At 37.8% G+C, this 25,903-nt stretch overlaps 1 protein-coding gene across 1 annotated transcript in view; it reads right to left on the reverse strand.

The window, feature by feature from the left end:
- LOC131073797 (pectinesterase) overlaps positions 1–21,099 on the reverse strand; it is a 39,172-nt gene extending 18,073 nt beyond the window's left edge. Inside the window, exon 1 of the mRNA XM_058010309.2 lies at positions 19,311–21,099. Within this exon, the coding sequence (XP_057866292.2) occupies positions 19,311–20,343 (1,033 nt within the window). The 5' untranslated portion in view covers positions 20,344–21,099. The remainder of the gene's footprint in view (positions 1–19,310) is intronic.
- Between the last annotated feature and the right edge of the window lie 4,804 nt (positions 21,100–25,903).

A 25,903-nucleotide genomic window follows, 5' to 3' on the forward strand; every position in this document is an offset into this window, starting at 1 on the left:
AAAATTTGCCTAAGTCTAGTCTAATTTTGAAGTTTCTAAGTGATTTTGAGTGGTTAAAATGCCAAATTCCTAAGGAAAATCCATATTCCAAGGGTTAGGAGGTCAAATTCCATGCTAGAGGTGCTTTTCCCCTCATATTCCAGACTACCCACCCTTTTCCCCCACTCAAAATCCACACTACACATGGGTTTCCCCTGAAATCCATACTGGTTATTATTTTCCACCACTGTTTATCCATACCTGGATCGATTTTCCCCTAGAAGTGCTAAAATTTAGCTAAGTGTCAGGATTTTTCCAAATTGCCATCGATTTTCCACCTGGAGTGCACACTATAGTGCAAACAACATTGAGGATGATTCCATGCCTGAGGTCGATTTTCCACCAAGATGTTTTGTGGCAAGTTAGTGCGGGTTTTTGTGCAGACTCTCAGTCCAGACCCAAGTCGATTTTCCACTGAGAGCATTTTGATGAGTTTTAAGTCCAGATTTTCATCCAGACTGAGGTCGATTTTCCACTATAGAGTATTTTTTGCAATTAAAGTGAATTTAGAGTGTGGATTTTGTGTCCAAACTGCCATCGATTTTCCCCTTGAGTGTTTTATGTGCATTTTGATGAAATTTGGGCATGGATTTTTACCCAAGCTAGGATCGATTTTCCCTTGTGGGGAAATTTTTGACATTTTAATGATTTTTAAAGGGATTTTTTAATACCAACTTAAGTCGATTTTCCCCTAGAGGCTCAATTTGGACTTAAATCAAAATATTTAATAAGTGAGCCTCATTTTAATTGCTTTTAAATGATGATTAATGATTATTTAAAATTTAAAAAAAGCAAAATTAAATAACTTGCAATAAACATTTAATATTTTAAACCTTCTAGAAGCAAGTTGGTTTTTACCAAACAAGTTTATAAGCATGTGTTTTATCCCACATTGCTTGTGTGGTGAAAGTGAGAGGTAAAAGCAAGTATAAGAGACTTTGTGCCATTGTTTGGGGTGATTTTCTTCATGCTTGGTGGCTGCCATCATTCCCAGCTCACTGATTTGTTTCAGATCTGAGGTTTGCTTCAGATTTGACCTCCATTGTTGGCTGCACAATAATTTTCAGACTTCAATTTTCATTGCCCAGCCAATTCCAACTTAGGCGATTTGCATTTGGAGGTGTTTAACGGAGTTTTTAGTGCATTTTCAGACCATTTTATCGCTGTTGCAGGTCTGAAAACTCCATTATAGGCAATTGTTCTCAGAAATTTTCATTTCCAGCCACCTAACCACTTTGGCGAGTTTGCTTGTAGCTGATTCCTTAGTTATTTTCTATCATTTTCAGGGATTTTTAACTACTCTTTGCAAGGTGCTGGTAAGTCTGAAGTAATTAATTTTCAAACTTGTCCTTAGAAATTTATTTTTTACCAGCCACACTTACATTCCTGAATATGATTGTTTCCATCACCAAAATTGATTTTTATCAAGTTATGCACATTTTTTAAGGATTACAAAATGTTTTAAAAGTCTGATTTTCAGGTTGTCTTCAGATTTGTTGACCTCCATTGTTTACTGCGGAAGGTGTCTTCAGACATACTTTGTGTGAAAACACAACCTTTCACACCTTCCCTTAGTCATCGTTGATCCGGTATACTCCTTTGCATTTTAGCTTGCATATTTTCTGAGCATAAGGAGGTATTAATGAATTTTATAGAGGGTTTTCATGCCCTAGCATTGTCACACTTTAAATTTAATTGTTAAAATCCAGAGTTACCTGGGGACGCGTCCCTGACCTGAAAACCCCCGTCCCCGTCTCGAGGATGTTTCGGGGACTTGGGGACGGCTAGGGGACGTTTCCCCCCGTCCCCAAATTGCCCTATATTTTTAGAGGACGTCCCCGAAACGGGGGGATGCCTGCCCTAGCCTTGGGGGACGTCCGTACGTCTCAGGGACGGCTGGGGACGGCTGGGACATCCCCAATCCGTCCCGGGGACGGCTAGACGTCCCCCTTATCTAAGGCCATTAAAAAATATTAAAAAACTAAAAAAAGTTGTATTTTCAAATTTTTAAATTTTTTTTCTAATATAGGCCCCTTATTAATTCAAATTGTTAGTAAAAATAAAAAAATTAAAAGATAACATTAATTTAATTCATAATTTTGAAAATGAAACTATATGGCAGCAGTGTAGCCTTTGGGCATTTTGACACAGAGATTAGAAAATCGCCCAAAAATCGCCAAACTCGGCGAGTTAATAGAAAAATAACACCCAACACCTTTATGAAAGAATAAGTTTTTTTGGCCTCGCGGGGCGCTGCCCCTCAACCCCGCCCTGTATCGCGATAGGGAGCGCGCAAGGGGCGCTGCCCCTTGACCCCGCAAGGGGCGATGCCCCTTGACCCCACCTTGGGGGCGTTGCCCCCAAACCCCTGTTGAAAAATATGGGGGGAAACTGCGTCGATAGAAGTAGGGAAAATTTAACCTCTTTGTTTTGACATTTTGTATGTTATTTCTTTAATATCTATTATGATATGCATATTGACAATGTGAATGAATTGAAATTCTGATTTATGAATGCATAATTGCATATTGTATATTGAGTATTAACAATGTTGTATGTTCAGAATTTACATTCTAAAATGTCTTCAACTTTTCATAGTATCATACACATGCCATTTCCATGTTTTATTGTTTTCATATGAATATAATGTATGTATGCATGCTTTATCCATGTTTTCATATGAACATTTAGAATTTTGAAATTTTCCTATATATTTTAAATATTTCCTATATTTTAATAGCCGTCCCCTTTGCCGTCCCCCGCCGTCCCCAAATTTGGCAAAAAAATTTGCCGTCCCGGAAACGCGTCCTGCCGTCCCTTGCCGTCCCCGTCCCGGAAACTCGGGGTAACATTGTTAAAATCTACAAAGTGTATGGATTATTCTCCTGACTTTATGCTCTAATTAGCTAAAATCTTTAGAAAGTCAAGAATTTTATCAAGAGCATTATTTATTTTCCTAAGTCTAACTTCAAGCTTCGTACAGGTGCGATGTCGAAGTCTGGATATAAGGAAAGGAAAGAACTACAGAAGATGCTGGAGGCTGGATTCTATCCAGAGCTTAAGATTTCATCCAGATGGAAGGAGATTACAGATACAAACATGCATTTCCTAGAATTCGACCAGATGCAACAGCGGATGTTCGAAGTCGGAGATCAAGTTCTTTCCCCAGCATATGCGAACATTATGAAGAGTGGTATTTTTCATGCCGTTGGATTTCCACAGTCCATACAGTGCAGTGAACTTATCCTGGAGTGTACACGATGTTATGATCCGCTCACGCGAATGATCAAAACTCTTAAGGGCGTTGTCATTGCCTGCCTTGCTGAGGATGCTATTGCAGAGGTGTTCAGAATTCCATGCGGAACAGACATGAAGGATGTGACCAAGGATGAATATGAAGAAAGATACACAAAGAAGATGGGTGTATGCAAGAATTTGATAAACAAAGAGTGGATGATTGAGCCTAGGTCTCATCATTCCAAGGCTCCCAAGACACTCATGTGCATAGATTTCAAGGAGGAGAATAGCGATTTAATATTCTTACTCAACAGAGTGATGGGCATGCCGAAGGGAGCAATTTTCGATGGATGGATGTTCTACTTCATCCAGGATTGTCTTAGAGGAACGTTAGTAAATTGGTCTAAGATTATAAGTGACAATCTGGACTTTCAGTTGACGAATGTAGAGCGGTCCAAGTCATTTGCCATGACTTCTTAACTGGTATACCTACTTGCACAGTTTGTTTCATACAAAGGATTAATATGCAAAGGTGAAGTCGGGAATGGGCAAGGACAATTTAGGAGTCATGAATGCTACCCCCAGCTGAGCATGTATAGAATTGAAGACTATAAGAGAGTGAATGATGCATTCACTATGTACATCACACGGATGCTGCAGGGCGGAATCCATAGGAGATTATCCAAGGAGGCAACAGAGTTAATAGAAAAATATGGATCTTGGTATATTCAGTTTCCCACTTTCATGTACCTTAGGATTCATGGGTTTCAATCTAAACCCTACAGACTTCCTAGGTATTCGACTGATAGAATGATCTTGTTGGAAGTGGTGAGACAGCTTCTAGAGTTCGATGTCATTCAAAGAGAGAAGCATAGGACAGGCATGACATTCCCTATTTCAGTTGGGAAGACATCAGAGGTTTGTCAGTCTGCCATAGCCGCCAGCACTGTGAGTGAGGAGCTTGCATTCTATCGATTTGCTACATACAAGAAAAGAGAAAGATTTGATCCAGACAAGAAAGTTGGAAGGATCAAGGGAGAGAAGTTCATCCACAAAGTTGACATAGAGAATTATTGGGCTAACCTGATGGACAAGCAAGCAATGAAGAGAAGAATGTGGTCCAGAATGTTAGTGGATTTCATGAGGAAGTGTGGACTTTTCCTCATTCCTGATCAAGTGTTAGATAACAGAGATCATACACATCCACAGTATGAGAGTGAAATGAAGAAGGCAATCCTATTGCCAAATTGGTCAGAGTCAGAAGAGATTAACCTGAATGTATTGATGAGAGAGGTCTTGAGTTTCTCTCGTGCATGGGTAGATATACAGATGAATAAGTTAGTTGATATGGGTGTTCCCTTCACTTATGAAAGGATGAAGCCAGAAGAGTCTACTTTCGAGGAAAATCAGAGGACTATCAGTGATGTCAGGATTCATGCAGACGAAGAGAGTCAAGCTCCCAAGAGAAGGAAGAACATGCAAGGAGAAGTCAAGGCCAGAGGGAGGAAGATTGAGGAGGTGAAGAAGAAACAGAAGACTATCATTCCCCCACCTATCATTCCTTCACCCCCTCTCAGTGTCTCATCAATCGAAGTGATTGAAGTAACAGAGCAGAACAAGGAGACTCAGCAGTGTTCCAACACAGTGATACTACCAAAGAATACTCAGGAATTACATGTCACAACGATATCTACACCTCCAAATGAGAATGATGATCAGCTGGGATCCCCTACTGTCCTTTTGGAAGTTATTTTGGGAAATGAGGTATACGATTGGACCAGGAATAATCCCGATGATGATGATGATGTTATCTCGGCATTGAGGGGACTTGATCAAGAAATGTGTCTCGATGATGGTATAAAGATGGCCGCTATTCCTGAATGGCTGATGAGAAGTATGGAAGAAAGTAAACAAATGATAGAGGTACAACCTATTGACGACGATAGAGGTACAACCTATTGACGACATTGATGACTACCTAGCTAGGAGTGCTAAGGAGAAAGAGCCCAAGAGAGCGGAGATTTTGTCGCACATAGCTAGAGATGAGACAGGAATGCGGATTGCGCAGGTTGTTGTTCCTATTGCAGGCGTGATAGCGGACATTGCTACTCCTATGGATTTCTAGATCACTTCAGTTGCCCTTGGTCGTACATCCAGAAAGCAAGAATTTTAGGAGGTTGGTGAAAACCTCAAGGCAATCGATGCAAGGTTAGACAGAGAGATTGAAGAGAAAGAAAGGTACAAAGAAGAGAATATTAGACTTAGAGAGTATATTGCAGGGATAAGGCGTGAAGATCCCATCCTTATTTCCCTTATTGCAGTTGTCCATGGAATGCATTCACACTATGAGGCAGCGAGAGGTACACTCTCAAAGGTGGAAAAGTGGGTTGAGAATACAAGAAAGCGAGCAGATGATTTCCTTACTCAGTTTGTCCATGCAAATGATAGGACAACAGGGCTCGCATTCAGAATCCAGTATTTGGAAGGAGTTTGGGAAGAATTCCAACCTATTCAAGACAAGACACCTCCAGGCTTTGAAGAAAATTCCTAATTCCACCTTGGTCAACAAGAACATTGTGCACAGTGGAGACAGATACGATTTCCATGGCTGGTATTGTTCATTAGCCATGAAGAAATCAACTTATGAGAATGCCCAGTCGAGTTGTATGGAGATGGAAGGATTAATTCAAGACATTCAGATGAAGATCCTTGTCTCGATTGAGGAATTATTGGGTGTCGATGTTAGTGATTCTAGTGGTTTACACTTAGCTGAATTAAGAGACAAGATGAAATTTATGTATTTTTGTCAGTTGGACTCTTTGAAGAAGAGTCAAATAGATGACTTGGTCTCTTTGTTGATTCATGTTCATAGTCCGCAGAAGCTCATGCCAGAATGGGAGAACACTTTGGATGCTTGCTTGGATTCACTGGACGTGATTGATTTACAATAGGATACCTTGCCTGGCATTTCCATGGACGAGTTAGATTCAGTATTGGCTAGATTCTTGGAGTATGCTAGGAGAGAGAGAGATGCAGGAGGAATCTTCTAGAAGATTCCCTATTTGATGACTAGGTATCTTTTCATTGGGCCATATGTAGGTGGCACCATTTTTTATGTAAACCCTAATTAGGGCAATTCTAGGGTTTTGTTGGCATGATCTCGGTCATTGATCTTGGATCAATCTTGGCCATCCATTTTGTAAGAGACTCCATATATGCCTCCTTGTCTCTCATTTGTAAGAGAGAATTTTTGTAGAATTGTTGGTATATGCTGCAGCTATTTGAATCATAATCATTGTTCAATTGTTGGTGATTTTGCTCTTCAAGTGTTGTATTTGCATTCATGGTTCTCAATTCCTCCAAGTTAGATTATGATTTTAGATTAGAATTTATTTTCATGTATGTTAGATTGAGTGAAAGATTTGTTGAATTCATTTGTGTGGAATCTTTAATCCATGCCACTAGCCTCTTGCCACTGGTAAGTGAGCCTTGCGTGGCCAATTGGAAATTTAAGTAAGCTTAACTTCAACTATTACGCGTCCCTTGACAAGCATCAACTTGGATGGTGTCAACGTTTGATGGTGATAGCCTAAAAATCTTTAAGTATACCTTAGACGATTGCACTAAGCTTGTGTCAATACCTGTTTGTGAGACCTCGCCTAGTTTGATTCCACTAGATCTATTCATCATTTCCTACATTCCTAGGCTTAGAATAGATTTCCTGAACCCTATTCCTTTTGCCCATTTTTTAGTAAGTAAATCCAGAGCCATATTGATAAATCTTAAGTTGTCAGCACACCTATTCCGCATCATTCATGATAATCCAAACATTTGCATAAGTCCCCAAGTGAACACAACAATTCACATCGACCATTGAGTTACCCACTTGTCAAGACCTGACATGTAGAAACCTTGAAATCATTTTAGTTGATCTCATTCTTAGCATCTGAGGTGATTTTGTTCAAGAGACGGTAAATTACCTTGGTATTTTATTCTGAAATGTTATGTGCATAAAAAACACATCAACAGTACCACTCATTGGCATGTGGGAATTACATGTATTTATGACAAGTGTTTGTGTTAATGACAATCTGCTGTAAGTGCATTTTGGTCTCTTAGAATGCATGCCAAATGTTCGTAGAAATGTCTAACAGTTGTAGATGCATATTTCATACGATTTCAGTCACACATTGTCATTGAAAGGTTAGTGGTAGGTGTTACATTGCATTCTCATTTAACTTCAAACTTTGATATATGTCCTTTTGAGTTCAATGAATGCATATTATCATCTCTTAAATCAGAATATCAAAAAGAAAACCACAATCAGCAAGTACAGAAGTTTCATGACAAGTGTTTGACAATATTCCTTGAGCATTTAAATCATAAATTTTCAATCAAATTTGGCAAAGGATATTACATATATAATTGCAAGGAAGAATTGGGAAGCATGCTTGAATGGTACAATATAAAAAAGAAAGAATCACCTATGTGAGATTTTTATTCCCTTAACTTGATTATTATTTTTAATTGTTTATGTGTAGGTGCAATAGAAGGTTGGACAAGTAATGAGAGATCCATGCTGGTTTTTGGTGTAGAAAGTGTTGTCACAAAAGTTTGCACCCTTCCTGAACTATCAACTCGTCAACCTCATGAAACATGGAAACAACCCTCAAGTGTGGGATATTGCACTAGGGGGTTGAATCTCCGGAGGTCGGCTTCCTTTCTAATCCAGGTGTAGAGTGTTGAACCAACCTGTTGATGTGTTTTTTATGCACATGCGAACACAGAGTAAAATACCAAGGTATCTTATCCTCTCTTGAACAAAGTTTCCTTGAATGCTGAAGATTTCGCTTAAGGATCATTCGAGAAGACTCCAAGGTTCTTATATGTAGGGTCTCTACATGTGGATAAGCTCAATTTGGTCTGATGTGATTATGTTGGATTAACAAGGGGACTTCCATCCGAATGCCTGAGTGTCTGATTTACTGGAACTCAAGTCCTATCTACTGGCTGGGATAATAAAGAAATAGCAAAAGGTAAAAGGCTCAGAAAGTCTACTCTAAGACCTAGAATGCAAGAAGATGGATGAATGACTAGTTGGAGTCCTACTAGGCTAGGTCTCACCATCAAACTTAACAATTCAACACTAGCTCAGTGCGATCTTCTAGGGTAGTTCTGAAGATGTTCAAATCGTTACACCATCGAACACTGATCACCATTCAAGTTAATGCATGAACAATAGACGCGTAACGACTCGAGATTAAACTCATTCATGCTAGTTGACCATGCAGGGCGCACTTACAATCAACAAGAGGCTAGTTGTTTGGATTAGGCGGATTCCACGCGAGTGCATTCAATAACTTCCTTCATTCAATCTAATTATTTACCATCTAAAATGAAGATTTAACAAGAGACCATGCGTATTGCAAAGAAACAACACCCTTCACCATACAATTAAGGCAACAATTTCTTGCCTTCTCTTTCTAATCTACTCTATTTGTTGACTATTCACTATTGACTATTCTCTAGCTATTAACTATTAACCTTTACAAATGAAGAGCCAAAGCTTTATATAGAGAGCTCTTTACAATTCAATGGCTCTGATTAATTTACAATCAACGGCTAGGATTACAAGATGGAAACCCTAATTAGGGTTTGTTATAACAAACTTCCTTAGCCAATGAGAAAATTACATTCAATGAGTGCGGACCAATAGGAAGCAGGGGTAGGTACACCGAAGTTTGTGCCATCATCGGTTAGGTACATTGAATCTGGACATGCTGAGGTAGACCTATCTGACTGGAGGAATAATGATTGGGATGCCACCTTGTCTGGTACTTGCTCGTATCTCTTTTGATACTTAATTTGGTGATGCTTAGAAGCTAACGTTGATTAACTCTTTTGAAACTATCTGCTTCTTCAACATACCCTTGCACTAACCTCTGTTGATACTCCTTTGTCCTTGATGTGCTCAATGAATGATTTACCTCCTAGACTCCCATGTGTTTGATGAAGCCTCCTCACTGTCAAGTTTTCTTTCTCTGGTAGCTCACCTCGCCTTGAAGTGTTTATAAGATCTTTCTTCTTAACATCCTGTGGTTTCTTCATGTGGTAGAATGAGGTCTTGAGGATAGCTTGGTCCATTATGTGCAATTTCTTGAACACTTGAAGTCTTCCAATGCTTTTCTCGAACACTTGAAGTCTTCCAACACTTTAGAAGTAGCTTGAGTCCTCCTCCATGCATTTGAAGTGTCCTTGATGATGATGGAACTTGAATAGGTCTTCCTTGTCCTAGCCTGATCCTCCTCCATTTGCAAAACAAACCAAAAAATGATTAAGTATACATGATATATTTATCTTAACATGGCATTTCTTACCTTAAATCATCAACAAGAAGGCATCAAATATGGAATTCGCTCAGGATCCTTTATAGGGACAGGCCCTATAGGAATTTCGCTCTGGACCCTTTGGAAGGTTCAGGAACGATTTTTGCTATTTTGCTCAATTAGACCTCATTTTCAACATTTCACAATCCTAAACTTAACCTTCAAAGCTCCTCCCATCATGATCTCACAACTAGCCCTTTGCCCAGCTCAAACAAGGTGAAAAATATTTTTTCTCGAATTGCGTGCTAGGGTCGTACGGCCTGGTACTGGAGAAAAAAATACTCCCAGAGGCTCAGGAGTCAAGACTAGGCAAGTTTTATATGACCATAGAGGTTTTTGGGCCTTCTGAACATGATGGTGAGGTCCGTTTAGGCCCAAAGTGCTCAGGAAAAAGGCCTATCCCTAGGTGCATAAAAAAAAAATTCTGAAAAACCCCAGATCTGCTTCCAATGCAAAAAATCTCAAAACAAGAACAGATAGCTGCAGATCTGAAGCTCTGATACCATGTTGGAGTTGAGGAAAAATCAACTCTACAGCTCCCAAAGATCACCTGCATGCAAATCTGGAACTCTGATACCATATTGGAGTTGACGAAAAATCAACTCTATAGCTCCCAAAGATCACCTGCATGTAAACCTGACACAAAAGGAGAGAAGCAAAAAGGCTATGGAGGCCAAAATTTAGAGATCGAGAAAAGAGGAGTCATATTGATTGTGCAACAAGAATGCAATTCAATAATTACAATTGTTATGAAAATACAAAGAGAGAATCCTTATAAGAGGATACTCGAAACCCTAAAGGTGAAAAACCTAAGGAATTATAAGATTCCTAAGTTTAGCTTAAGCATAGAGTTTAATAGACTAATAATTAAATAAATAATTATTAGCTAATAAATGATAACTCTAACAAAAAATAGGGATTTCAAAGGATTTCGCTCTAACAAAAAATAGGGATTTCAAAGGATTTCGCTCTGGACCCTTTGGAAGGGTCTTGTGGCGATAACCTCGTCGGGACTATAGACGTCAGACTAGCAGCGAGGCTCTATCCAGGATGCTTATGAAGTTTAGATATACCACGTAGCCCAATCACAGGGGAACCTGAAGGTCATAGTTGCCTTGTCGAGAAGAATGAATACACTTGCACACACCTAGGTAATCAAAGATTAAGTGTCTTGATCTGGTTAAGGATTCTTCTTCCTCTTTGAGTACATTTTCTATTCGCCTGATAAGTTGAGTTGAATTTTTTAGGGGTTCTAAGTGTCAATTGAGTCTTTATCTCTGAAATGTTCAGGAACATTTATTCAAGGTGGCGCTAGATGTTGTGACGTATTCACACATCGCCCCATTGCAAATGGGGACCCCTACTTTTTGCTTTCTACGGTTTATTTTCTTGGTCTTTTAGGTTCTTATCTATTAGCCTTTGCATTTGGAAAGTTGTCAGAGGGTCGCTAGGGGGCTCATTAGGATAGCAGGCTCTGCTTGAGTCAGGCGAATTCGCCTTAAGAAGTCTGGAATGTCATCCTGATCCTCAAATGTCCTGAAATTTGGCTGTCTGGAATGTCATCTTGATCCTGAAATTTGACTAAGTCTGGAAAATTGAAGAATCCTCCAAAAACTAGATTTTGCATTAGAACTCCTGGAGGTCCGAAACCACTCAAACATCCTGACAATATATATGGAATATAACTTAAAGTATAAGAAAGAAAGATATAAGGAAATACTTAAATGTTATATTCTATATATGAATCCTGACGGAGAGACTAAAATGTCAAATTTCGCTCCTGACCCTTCCAGAGGGTCCAGAGTGAATTTCCTAATATCTCCCTTCCTAGTCTTAATTTGCCTCATAAACCTTGTCCTTATGGCGTAGTGAAGAGAGAATTGATGTGTGAAATAAAGTGAAGTGATAAAAAGTGAGGAATTTTGACATGATTGCAAATTTCGCTCCTGACCCTTCCAAAGGGTCTAGAGCGAAATCCTCCTTATTGCTTATTTCTTCATTATGGACATCAAATAATGGACTTGAATGGCAAGGAGAGGATTCAAGAAGATAAGTCTAAAGCATGATGAGTGAAAAAGGTCAAGAAATTTGAGCCTAAACTTGAATTTCGCTCCTGACCCTTCCAAAGGGTCCAGAGCGAAATTTCTCAAGGACCTAAGATTTCACCTAAGTCATTGGATAGTTGGGTAAATTTGCATGACTATGGAAGGAAATGCATCAAGGATTGAGTCTAAGGCGAAGCCAAGTGGAAAAGAAGATGATTTGAGCCTAGAGGAGAAATTTCGCTCTTGACCCTTCCAAAGGGTCCAGAGCGAAATTCCCATAACCTCTATTTTCCTCCTTGTTATGACCAAGTTTTTGACTTCTAAGGCATGGTTGGGAAGATTTTGATGTGTACTTGCCTTTGAAAGGTAGTTTGAGGTGATGAAGTGGTGAAAATCAACCCAAAGGATGAATTTCGCTCTTGACCCTTCCAAAGGGTCCAAAGAGAAATCCTCAACTTGATCTTCTATTTTGCCTAATGCATTAGAAAGACCTTGTTTTGAGCTAAATGGATGGCAAATTGACTTGATTGTGGTGAGAAGAGATTGATTAGATCAAGTTTGAAGTGAATTGAGGAGAGAAGAAGTGTGAAATCAACCCAAAGTATGAATTTCGCCCCTGACCCTTCCAAAGGGTTCAGAGCGAAATTCTCCATAGACACTATTTTCTTCCTTGTTTAGACCAAAACCCTTGTTCCTTGGACATAGTGGGGGTGGATTGATATGTTTTTTGCCATTTGAAGTGATTGAAAGTGAAGGAGATGAAGGATTTTGTCCAAAAGTGTGAATTTCGCTCCTGACCCTTCCAAAGGGTCCAGAGCGAAATTCCTCAAACACCTATTTTCTCCTCATGTGAGGTCAAATCCTTGGTTTTTATGGCGTGGTTGAAGGTGGATAGGTCTATATTTGCTTTGAAATGTGGATTGGAGTTTTGGTGAAATGAAGGATCAAGCCTAAAGTATAAATTTCGCTCCTGACCCTTCCAAAGGGTCCAGAGCGAAATTCTCAAAACCTCCTTTTTTCTCCCAATTTTGTGTTGAGCCAAGCATTGACCAAGGTGAATTGAACTTGAAGATACCCCTAGGCATGCATTTGAATGAGTTGTGATCACAAAGAGTAAGGATTTTGAGCTAAAATGTGAAAATCGCTCCTGACCCTTCCAAATGGTCCAGAGCGAAATGCTAAATAGGTCCTGTCCTTGGCCAAGGTCTAGAGCGAATTTCTCCTTTCAGGCCTTCTTGGGGGTCAAACAAGTGTTGCCTTCATGAGAGAGGGATCCAAACGTGAGAATCAAGGTAAAATGAAGTGAGAGGAAGGAGAAATTCAACCTAAGGGAAGAATTTCGCTCCTGACCCTTCCAAAGGGTTCAGGGCAAATTTCTTTATGAGGCTTTATACCTTGCTCCAATCTACAAGCTAGCTCATTCCCAAGTAATTTTGAAGGCCAAAGACTTGTTTTAATGACTCAAATGCATGAAGGACGGAGCTAAGTGAGGGAAAACAAGCAAAGTATGAATTTCGCTCCTGACCCTTCCAAAGGGTCCAGAGCGAAATTCTCAAAATCCTCTAATTTGCTCATGTTTAAGATCAAGATATGGATTCCTAAGGTATTGGTGGAGAGTAGACTAGTATATACTTGCCTTGAGAAGCAATTTGGAGCAAGGAAATGAGGGAATTTAGTCTTAATCATGAATTTCACTCCTAACCCTTCCAAAGGGTCCAGAGCGAATCCTTTGAAATCCCTATTTTTCACCTTGTTTGAGCTGGGCACAGGGCTAGTTGTGAGATCATGATGGGAGGAGGTTTAAAGGTTAAGTCCAAGATTGTGAAATGTTGAAAATGAGGTCTAATTGAGCAAAATAGCCAAAAATCGCTCCTGACCCTTCCAAAGGGTCCAGAGCGAAATTTCCTATAGGGCCTATCCCTAGAGAGGATCCTGAGCGAATTCAATTTTGATGCCTTCTTGTTAATGATTTAAGGTAAGAAATGCTATGTTGGTATAAATATATCATGTATACTTAATCATCTTTTGGTTTGTTTTGCAGATTAATAAAATCAAGATGGAAGAGGAACAGGCCAGGACAAGGAAGACCTATTCAAGTTCCATCATCATCAAGGACACCTCAAAAGCATGGAGGAGGACTCAAGGTGCTTCTAAAATGTTGGAAGACTTCAAGTGTTCAAACAGTAAAACTACCCATCTGCAAAGATCTTCATCCTACCACATTTAGAAACCACAAGATATCAGACGAAGGATCTTATAACACTTCAAGACAAAGAGAGCTACTAAAGAAGGTGAGTTGACCATGACTTCCTATCACCATAATGCAAAATCAAGAAGGAGGCTTCATCAAAGACTTGGGAGTAAAGGGGGTACATCATCCATCAAGTACACCAAGGATAGAAGAAGATCAACCAAAGCACAAATGTCAGACAAGGTGGCATCCCAGTAATGGTTCCTCAAGTCAATTTGGTCCACGTCGGCATGTCCAGATTCAATGTACTTGACTCACCAGTGATGGCACAAACTTCAAGGCACCTACCCCTGTTTCCTATTGGTTATCAAATATTGAATGTAATTTTCTCATTGGTTAAAGGAGTTTGTTATAACAAACCCTAATTAGGGTTTTCATCTTGTAATCCTAGCCATTGATCGTAAATCAATCAGAGCCATCAAATTGTGAAGAGCTCCCTATATAAAGCTCTGGCTCTTCATTTGTAAAGGTTAATATTTGGTTAATAGAGGTTACAATAGCTAAGAGTTAGTAGCTAGAATAGTGAATAGAATATCAATTAGAGTAGATTAGGAAGAGAAGGCAAGAAATTGTTGCTTTGATTGTAAATGAACTCCATTTTCATTGAAGTTATGGTGAAATGTGTCGTTACTTTGCAATACACATGGTCTCTTGTTGAATCTTCATTTTAGATGGTGGTTAATTAGATTGAATGAAGGAAGTTATTTAATGCACTCGCGTGGAATCCACCTAGTCCAAACCACTAGCCTCTTGCTGATTGTAAGGGCACCCTGCGTGGTCAACTGGCATTGAATGAGCTTAATCTCGAATTGTTATGCGTCTATTGTTCATGCATTAACTTGAATGGTGATCAGTGTTTGATGGTGATGATTTGAACATCTTCAGAACTACCCTAGAAGATCGCATTGAGCTGGTGTTGAATTGTTCAGTTTGATGGTGAGACCTAGCCCAATAGGAATCCACCTAGTCGTTCATCCATCTTCTTGCATTCTATGTCTTAGAGTAGACTTTCTAAGCCTTTTACCTTTTGCTATTTCTTTATTATCCCGGCCAGTAGATAGGACTTGAGTTCCAGTAAATCAGACGCTCAGGCATTCGGATGTAAGTCCCCTTGTTAATCCAGCATAATCACATCAGACCAAATTGAGCTTATCCACACATAGAGACCCTACATACAAGAACCTTGGAGTCTTCTCGAATGATCCTTAGGCAAAATCTTCAGCATTCGAGGAAACTTTGTTCAAGAGAGGATAAGATGCCTTGGTATTTTATTTTGTGTTTGCATGTGCATAAAAAACACATCAACACAACCCAACACTTAGAAATCCTATTCTATCTTAATCTACCAACTTGCAAAGGAAAAGGGGAGAAGGAAATGCAGAAAGCAAAGGGAGGTGGAGCACCAAGATTATGAGTTTGTTTCTTCTTGCCTGAAACTGCACAAAATATTAATGAAAAGAAACAAAGGAAACATACACAAATCTCTATTTTTCTAACTCCTAGAGGCATGCATGAAGGTTAGGGTTTGAGAAGATGTCGAAGGAAAGATATTTACAATCAGCAAGTACAAACATAATTAACATAGCATACTTGCATAGAAACAAGAACAAAAATATATTCAAACATAAAGGAAAGATGAAATTTGCACAAGATATTTGAACAAGAGAAGAGGTAAAATAAAATGGTGACTTTCATTAATATGGAGGCAAGGCTGATTTACAGCTGCAGAACAAAGCTCTTTGAAAGAGAAATGAGGGAAGAACCGTTTGAAAATATCACAATCTTGCCTTTATAGATCAAGCATAACTCAGGTTTTGCGATGAAGTTCGAACTCAACCTAGCCAAGTTAACCAACAAGGACAATATGAAAGCAAATTAGATCAAAGATCTATTTTTGGCATGTATATTTGGTCTTTTGGAAGCGCACTAGAACAAAAGGACTTCTATAGGATATAAATGAGACATGGGCACGAGCAAGTGGAACCAGCAAAGGTTTGGGGATGCGCTCATGGTATGTGTGTCAGAGAAATGGACACTTGCAGGCCGTAAGGAAGCATGGCACTCTTGAGATGGCATTGTTCTTCAATATCGGGCCCCAAAGAATGATCGTTGTGGAAGCAGCAAAATTAAATTTTTTCCTCTTTGCAGGCCACTGAAGAAGTTTGAATCTTGGTCGTTGAAGCCCCAATTGAAAGTCAATGGGCCAATGAGGAGTTGCCAATGTGTCAGGGATGACACTCGTCAAAGCACACCATCATGCTTGAATGGTGGGCCCCATCTTATATATCTGCGAGCTCACATGGGGGCACCATGTGGAAATCTCCTTTGAAGCAAAACAGCAGCACAAAAACTTGGTTGGCCCCAGGACTAGTTTCGACAACCTTGTTGGGATCCGATAGATGTTTTGAAACCTCTTCACCATGCCGAAAACAACCTTGCAATCCTTTGAAATCCACCCATTAAGAATTGGTGCTATTAGTCGGACTTCTAATCGATTGTGCTATCACCAAAATGAACTTGAACTTGCAACTTAGAAGCTCGGAAGCTTGGAAAATTAACAAAGGCAGGGAAGCAAAGGAAGAGCAATTTAGAGGCTTTAAGGAAGGCAGGAAAATAACCAGTTTTGAGAATCTTGTTGGACTTCAAACTGGTTGCGAAAACCAATTTGGGGCCTGACAAGAGGTTCAAAATAAGTTAAAAAGGGGGCCGAGAAAGAAACACAACTTCAAAAGGAACCCTTCGTCGGAAAAAGTTAAGGTTTGGAGAACCTTATTGGAAATAGATAAAGGTTTTGAAAACAATTTAAAGCTCCAACAAGCCAAAGACTTAGCTAAAAAAGGAAAAGGTCGAAAACAAAACCAAAGGTGGAGTTTGGAGAGGTTTCGAGAAACGGTATGAAACCCTAAATAGGTTCTGAAACTAGGCCCAAACTACAAATTGACATAACTTGGGCAAATTTTGACCTTTTTAAGTTGGGGTTTTTGCAAATGGCTAAGGGAAAGGCCCATTTATGATTTTCTTAGATCGGTTTTCATCAATGGGCATTGATGGGGCATAAATGACAACAGAAAGATCACTACAGATGGATTTAAGCCAAGTAAAAGATATAAACTGCAAAGGAGAATTGGAAAGCATGCCCGAATGATATAATATAGAGAAGGGAGTATCACCTATAAGAATTTTCTATTCCCTTAACTTAATTACTATGTTTTAATTATTTATGTGTAGGTGCAATAGAAGGTTGGACAAGGCATGAGAAGAGCCTTAATGGTTTTTGGTGAAGACCACTAGAGGTGGGTCTAAGGTTACAAGAAGCTGAAAAAATGGAAAGAGAACAATTTAGCAGAGATGTATGATATATAATCCAACGAGAGGCTGGAAGCATAAGAAAAAATCAAGTGAAACTTTGGAAAAGTACCTAACATGGTGGAAGCGCAGGCCACGGCAATCGGGTTCTTGTGTTCTTTTAACTAGGATATTCAAAATTTCTAAAAAGAAGGGGAGGATGATGTAACCAACTGTTAATGCTGATTAATTCTCTCTTTCCATCAGATTTTTTATGCTCAAATATTTTAAGAATTTAGTAGTTTTTCTTTTGAAAGATGGCACTTTTTGTTTATCAGATGAAGTGTGTTGCTGGGATGAGAGAGAGTTTTGGGGACTGCCCTGTGATAGCCATTTTGGAGGTGATAATTTTTTTGTAATCAAGTTCATATATGAAAAGGATTTGTTTTCTGCTGCTATCTTTCTCTATAATGCATTTATTTCTTAGCCCATTTTGCGAGTTAAGAAAATTTTAAGAAATTACATGGTAAAGATTACTTGGAATATTTGCATTAGTTCCTATGCCGTGCTTTTTGTTGTTCAGTTTAGATCCATTATCAGTGAGATCAGAGTATTGAACTTGTAGGAAAAGAGGTTGTCTGCATCACTATCACTCCAGTTATAGTCGAAGCTTCTTCCTTGGGTATATTTGTAAGTCAGCAAACTGATGATGAGCTTCATATTGCTCATGCATTGCTTAGTTGACAATGGGGCCCATCCTAACTGAGCTTTCTCACAGCTCTAAAATGGACTCTTTTTAGTATCAGTATCCTCTTCCTATGTTTCATTGCCTCCCATATTTTTTTCTGTTAAGCAGGTTGGACATGTATCTGAGTCATTTTCGGCAACTCTTGTGATTAAGTTCTATAACCTGAAACCAATGTTATCCCTAGTACAAGAATATCGACAAAGATCTTCTTCAATGAAAATCATAGCATATGAAGAATTTCTTTTTTCTTACAAAAAAAACATTTCAATTCCTAGGATATTCCATTCCCAAGAGTTCCAGTTCTTCTCATTTGACACTTAGCTTATAACCGTCTGTGGTCTCCTCTGTACTCACTATTTGTGGTTTACATGCACTGCACATTCCACTAGATTGCATTTTCTCATAGCTCACATTCGCAGCTACAAAGTGGTTCTCATCTCTTAGGTGAAATTGAGAGCCATAAAATAATTGATGGTTGAAAGTTTGAAACAACTGTAGAAAGTAGATAGAAATAAATGAAGAGATAAGTGGACAGCTGCAACAAATTTTAAGGTGGATAGAAATAAATAAAAATGGGTAGATAGCTGGAAACAATAAATGACGTAATAATTTTCTCTATATGTACACTAAAATCATGTAGTGAAGAGGGAAGAAATGCATTCAACGATATAGTAATATCATACTGTTTAATGGACATCCAGTCATATCTTTCATACTTGGTCCTTGTGGTAAGGAACTTGGTAGCAGCTAGCCCAATGTTTGCTAGTCCAGTTATATTTACTCTATATTTTGTTGCACTGATTCCTTGTAATTATAGTTTATATGTGAGAATGTCTGTTTTGTGTCCAACTAGACTATGAATTTAGTAATGTCAACTGTATTTGTTGAAGGTTATGTCCAGTTCAGAAGTAATCCCTCTGGTATAATAACTCCAACTTTTCCAGTTGAATAGTGGAGACCATTAGTGAAATGATCATATTGATCAATTCGAAAGATTAAAAACATTTTGCTCAAAGATTGAATCAAAAGTATTTGAATTCTCATAGGATGTGATCATCCATCCGCTATGACCCCGTGAATTATCATTTTTTGTTATAGTTGAGTACTTATTTTCTAGCTCAAAGGTACACTGACTATGCTTTGCAACTCAACAGGTTGAAATAAAATAGCATAATCTCATAATTAGTCAAGAGGACATTGAAAACACTCTATGTAATCACTATGGCTACAAGTTCCCAAAGGTTTGAATATCTACAATGGAAAATGGTAACAGTAACCACCAATCACAGTCGACCGAGCAATAAAAAGAAATAACATACCTACAGTGGCTGATCTGTAAACAGATAATCCCATTTGCACATTCTTGCTCCCAGAGATGATTGTGTTCTTCGTACCATCACCAATGAAGACAATGTTGGTCATTTTCTTCGAGATGATGACATTCTCCTCATAAACCCCAGCTTTAATATGAATCACATAGCTCTGGTTGGCACTCTGGGGAGCAGCATCTACTGCATCCTGAATTCTTGAGAAATTCCCACTCTCATCTAAGGCAACAACAACATCTGGGACTAGAAATTTCTCCTCAAGCAAAAACCTTTTCTCTGTTTCCCAAACCCATGTCGGAAGCAGGGCAGAATCGCTTACACCAGACAGTAACCGTCTTGAATGGGACGGACTTTCAGAATCCCCTTCCAACATTGGAAAAGTCTTGATCAGTGCCAAAGAATTACTCAACAACATAGACACATTCTTGCCCTGTTCCATTATGTAACCTAACCTTTCAATATCACCTAATCCATCAAGACATGTAGTCTGGTATGTGAGAGATGAGCTTAACCATGTCTGCAAATCAGAAATATCATCTGAATTTGATTGCAACAACTTGGTTAGAGATGAATCCAGCCCATCTAATGAATACTCAAGGAGCTCTACACAATCATTAAGAGTCAAGGACACAGTGTGATCCCCTTGATCCTGAATGAAGTTCTCCACACTCTGCATCGCACTATTGATTCCTTCCATGCCTATTCTGATTGATATGGCCACTAGTTTCAAGCTGCTTGCATTGATAGCCCCGGGAAAAGAAGAAAGTGAATGAACACATATATCTGGATAAAGGGTATTACTGCAGATAGACTCTATGGCCTTTGCTCCAGATTGCACACTGGATGCTCCATGATGCTTGGAGAACACTTTTCCCAATCCAACTGCCAAACAAGCAATGGCAACTCCAAGGAAGAAGACCAACAAGCCCAAAAACATGTAATGTCTTTTCCCAAATCTCTTTGGCTTGACCTCATCCTGCCCTTGTTTTTCAATCTTCCCATAATTGTTCACACTAGTCTTCATATTTGCAAAGATTCTAATCACTCACTTTTTTAACCTATATCTTCATAGTAAGCTTCATTCTAATCTAATACAAAGTCAAAACTTCTATGAAATTTATAACTTCCAAATCAACATTACTCAAACTGGTTCTAAAGCAATAACCCACAAATCATCAATCACATCTATAAGCTTTACTTAACTGTGATCAAACACCCATGCAAGTTATTAATCGGTTTACTTTCACCCGCATTAAGTATCCAATTCTCTTATCTCGGCCCCAATCATAAGATACTAACCCACATACCATTAATCATATATATAAGCTCAACTATGATCAACCATTTATGCAAGCTGTTAATCAGTTCACCATCACCCAACATAAAGTACCCAATTCTCTTACCTTGGCAACAATCATAACGCCAACAAATCGAAGTCACTCTGAAAATTTATTTCTTGTTTGTTATGGGCTTTGCTCATGGACCCTACCAGAAAGAAAAGAGAAAAAACAAACCCAAAAAGAAAGGATGTTGAATGCCTTCTTGTACACACTTCCATTCTGTCAAATTCTGATTCTGAATTCAAATTAGCTGTCGCAATGACATTCAATGCTCACCTATTCAACAGTAAACGATCAAAAGCAAATCCAAAAATCATAATTAGATAATCTGTCTTCTTTCTCATCAGAACCGGTGAGTGTCTACTCAGTCATCTGTAGCTGCAAAAATGACTCAAACAAGGCTACTAAACCTTCTTCCCATTATGGTGATGTTGCTAACGTCTAAACCAGTGAAATATTACATCATCATGATTGTATACTCATATCATTTTATTGGATTCTATGCTTCCCTAGAATTCTGTGATCATGAATCCACGTATTGGTATATCCGTTTTTCAATATCGTATCCCAAGGAAAATTTACTTTAATCATTTGAATAAGGTATATAAAATCCTAACGGTCAAAACATTGAGGATGTCGGATTCTGGGTAATACTAGTTAATCTTAATAAAATGAATGTTTAGGAGGGAGCAAATTTGAAGTGCAGTCAAAACGAGTCATATGCCCTGGGAAATCAAAATTGGTTCTTAGTCCCGATGAATACTTCACATGCATGCGACTTCCAATGTGAGTGAATGTTGCAATCAAAGTCGCTTATCTTGAACTATTCTCAGGGTCAAATTTGAAGCTTTGGTTCCAGCCTATATGGAAAATGACACTCTAAGTTAAAAAGAGAGAGAGAGCAATGAATGAATAAATTAAAAGATTGTATATTAATTGTTTGAGAATAATAAGGGAGTGTGATGGTATGTTTTTTTGTAATGTTATCTAATAAAATTAAATCTTTTTTACTTGTAAACAAATTAGAGATGAGATTGGTGTTGTATTTCAAGTAAAGTTGGTGGAATGGACACCATCATACTTAGTTCTAAGCTAAAAGAAGTTGATTATGTGTGTCACTTAGGTTCATACTCCCAATATCAATAGACTGTTAAAACAATCTAAGGTGGTTATAAAATAAAAATAAAGGATGGCTAGTTTTTAAATTTAATGAAGAGACTATTGTGATAGATGTTAGTGAAGGGAAATGAGGGCATCCCAAAAAGACCTCTAAGATGAGTATGTGCATCTAGTACCATATGTTTCTTTAAACATATTACAACAAGTTGATACATGCATACATTACCATGTCATAAAAGCGGAATCAAACATAGTTGATTTTTCATGATTAAAACTTTAAAGGAAAGCACTTGCAATTTATAAATATTTACAAATCAAGCAAGTTTTAGTGGCATTATGTCATACAAATTCAAAGCATCAAAATCATAAAACATGAAGATATAAGACAAGACACAAAACACAAAACACAAATATTCATGGGGAAAACCCTTTCAAGTAAAAAACCCCACACTCCAATAGCCAATGTATTATTCAACAACAAGGTTACAATACATTTTCAAGCTCTAAACCTTTACATGGAGATTTGCATCTTGTTCCATTTTTGGAAGAAATCTGATATCATAAATAACCCCTGTCTGAATCACTCCTCTCCTCAAGCTCCTTAGCAAACACTTATATTTATAGAGCTTACAATGCAATAAATGTCAAGTTTTCAAAACCCACACCTAAGCATGAAGATGCCACATGGAAGATGTCAAATACATAACATGTGAAAATAGTAACTTTCCAATTGACAACTCATGCAAAATATGCAACTGCCAATTATTACCAAACTTGCATAAGAAACTACACTTGCCAAATAAGTAACTACACCTCCAAAGGCATCCCACATTTCATACATAGACTCAACATGAAATAGAAACTTCATTTTTGCATAGCTCCTACTTAATTAACAAATTCCAAACTTGACTCTCCAAGGTGGGTGCCAACTTCCTAAACAATAGGACCTTGTCATAGTTAACTCAACAATGTCAGAACACATGTCACCAAAGCACACCTTTGAGAAGTTTTCACAAACTCCTCTCTCCAAATGAGTGCCCAAGTGACAAGTGGTACTTAATTGAGCTCTTCTCATATTGCATGTAGGAAATATCCTCCCATACAATTCCCACAAAGCGATATGACAACCTATTAAGTTAGCACTTAGGATATAATGAAATATTGCATCAAATATAATCCAATAATTAATGCTAGGACTCTCAAAGGTTGAGACACCTTAATCCCAACATTCTCTCACTTAATTAAAGCTGTGAAATTTCCACAATCCATTCTATGATTCACTTATTGCTTCTGGATTTGATTGTGTGAGCAAATTTTTATCTAGATGATAAAAAATTTCTCACACAATCGAATTTGGAAGCAATAAGTGATTGTCCCACTTGTCGAATACCTGTCAAGAGCCATTAGAATCAACAAGATTCAAACTATTAAGAGCCAAATGACGAAATCACATCATCAAAACCATCCATAAAACTAAATGAATCTCAAGCATGCTCCCGTGCTCCATCAAGATACATGTAACAAAATCCAAGATGTCCACCATTTCAGGCAACGATTCATGTTTTTCTCCAAAATTTCAACCTATGGAAGAAAAGGAACAAGCCAAGGTGTAGATGCACTAGTCTAGAGAACACAAGCATCAAATCTAAGTGATAACAATGGCTATAGGATGTTGCCACAAGTCTGTTGTGCTCATGAGCTATACAAAAGAATCAACCAACTTCAAAACCCATAACTAGAACACAATTTTGAAGCCAAGTACTCCCTCCTAAAAACATGATCGAACCCCACTTAGAACAACAACCAAAAACTTGATTGCTCCCATCCAATTGATAACCACATGACTGAAAAAAAGAACCTGTATCAAATACTTATCCATTAAATCATCCATACCTCTATGGTATGAACAACATCAGTAAACTCATGCCAACAACATTACTTAACCTATAAGCTACAATCGCAAGCTTCATGTGTCAAACTTATCAATGAAGAACATACACATTGAGGAACTTCCACTACATGGGTAATGTCTAATATGAAAAAGATCAAGACATAGTAAGTCTACCAATAACATCATATAGAGTGTAAGCATGTAGTACCAAAGAGCATCCACAAAGATATGCAGCTCCTATAACAAAAAAGTTGCTAGAAATATCTCTCTCAAGAAGTCTCCAAATCTCTCCAAAGTTATCTATCATGAAAATATATAGTGAAAAATTATATAGAGAAAAAAATGATCCATAAACACATGGATTTACATGGAAAAAATTGGTAAAAGTATACTAGGGAAAAACCCATTAGCAAAGATCATTTGTATTATTTAGATAAGGAATTTTCACACTTACAACAATCTTTTAAAAGTGTCAAGAAAACATGACTTCTCGTAGCATTTTACATCTGATTTGTGGAGTCCTAATTAAAGACAACTTTCTAAAAATGGAAAGTATGACTACCATGGTACCCTATGATGAATAATTGTCACTATTCAAATAACACTAGTTCCCTACCCTCTCTTGATTATTCATCATTGCTAGAATAACACTAGAATTGACTTCATATTCCAATAGTTATCCACATCCAACAAAGGAAAGAGATAAAGGAATCTCCATGTCATCGCCCTCAGAACAAGTGACAACACATGAACACAAACTAGTAATCACCATAGCTCCACACAAAACCTCACATCCAATATCATGTGAATCCAAATATCTAGGAAGATAACCAAGACCAAAGAGAGAACCTATATATCAAACACCTATAAAATTCCCTTCTACATTCACGTCTAAATCAAAATTGTGTGAAGTTTGATCTCCTTTACAACCCCAAAAAGAAAAGCATCACCAATACCCATCTCATTCAATCTCAAGAGATCAAATACAACATATGTAGCATGTAACCAATCATGGATGTAAGCCTCTCAAATCAAAGAAGATCAAACTAAATCCATTTCTATCACATCTCGTTCTTTTTGCTTGCATTATTAATACAATAAACTGGTTGAGACTATGTATAATTGTCTTATGAATGTTTGATTATTGATAAACGTGTTTTAAATTGGATGTTATTTCCAAATGCATGGAATTGAAATTGAAATGATGATGAAATGTTATGCACATGCTTCAGCTATGGCTTTATGGACTAACCTATTTACGAGAATATAAGTGAGAATGAGTGTGGGAATATGTCAAAAGTGAGAACTTAGACATGAGATAGAAGTGTCCTAGCCACTCGATAATGATTGGCATAATGGAAACCTAATACACACACACACCCACACCCACACATAGTTGCATACAATTTGCATTCTGAATGATTAATATTGTATTTTATGCTATTATGATGTATAGTTTACATTGAATGTTATGCTTAAATAATGTTATGGATATACAATTTTGTTTATGTTGTGTTTGTTTCAAATGATTTGATAGGAAAAATAAAACCATTTCCCTTTTTTTTAATGTCATTACACTCATAAAATATGTACTTGTATTAGAAAAATAATGTCTTCTTTGTTAAATGCAAATGTTAGAAGTGTAATTTTAATTTAAAAACTTGCATTTTTAAATAATCAAACTGAACGAGGCACCAAAATAGGCTAATTAACATGTAAAATACATGTCATATGTGAAATGAAGGAGAGCTTTGAAGAAAATATTTAGTAAAAGACCTAGTCAAACTCATCCTGGGAGTCAATGGAAACTACATATTGCCCAATTTAGGGCATAATATTTGGCATAGAATTATGCAATGAATTCTTTGGATTTGTTAGTGATTTGAAGCATGTGGCATAGTTTTGGGAGGGTTTATCTTTCATATTTGGGCACAATTTGGAGCTCATATTTGGGCTTAATTCCTAGGTCTTAATTGCACTTTTAATACGGGGATGCATTTTTCTAAGATTTTGCTTGACAGGGTTAGCTATTGGACTAACTTTAAGAGCATGTAGATTAGTTTTTGGAGGGTTTCTCTTGCATCTTTTGGGCACAATTTGGAGCTCAAATTTGGGCTTAATTCTTAGGTTTTAATTGCACTTTTAATATGGGGATGCATTTTTCTAAGCTTTTGTTTGACAGGTTTAGCTCTTGGAGTAACTTTAAGAGCATGTAGAGTATTTTTTGGAGGGTT

The sequence above is a fragment of the Cryptomeria japonica genome, chromosome 9, assembly GCF_030272615.1.
Source record: "Cryptomeria japonica chromosome 9, Sugi_1.0, whole genome shotgun sequence".
Lineage (NCBI taxonomy): Eukaryota > Viridiplantae > Streptophyta > Pinopsida > Cupressales > Cupressaceae > Cryptomeria > Cryptomeria japonica.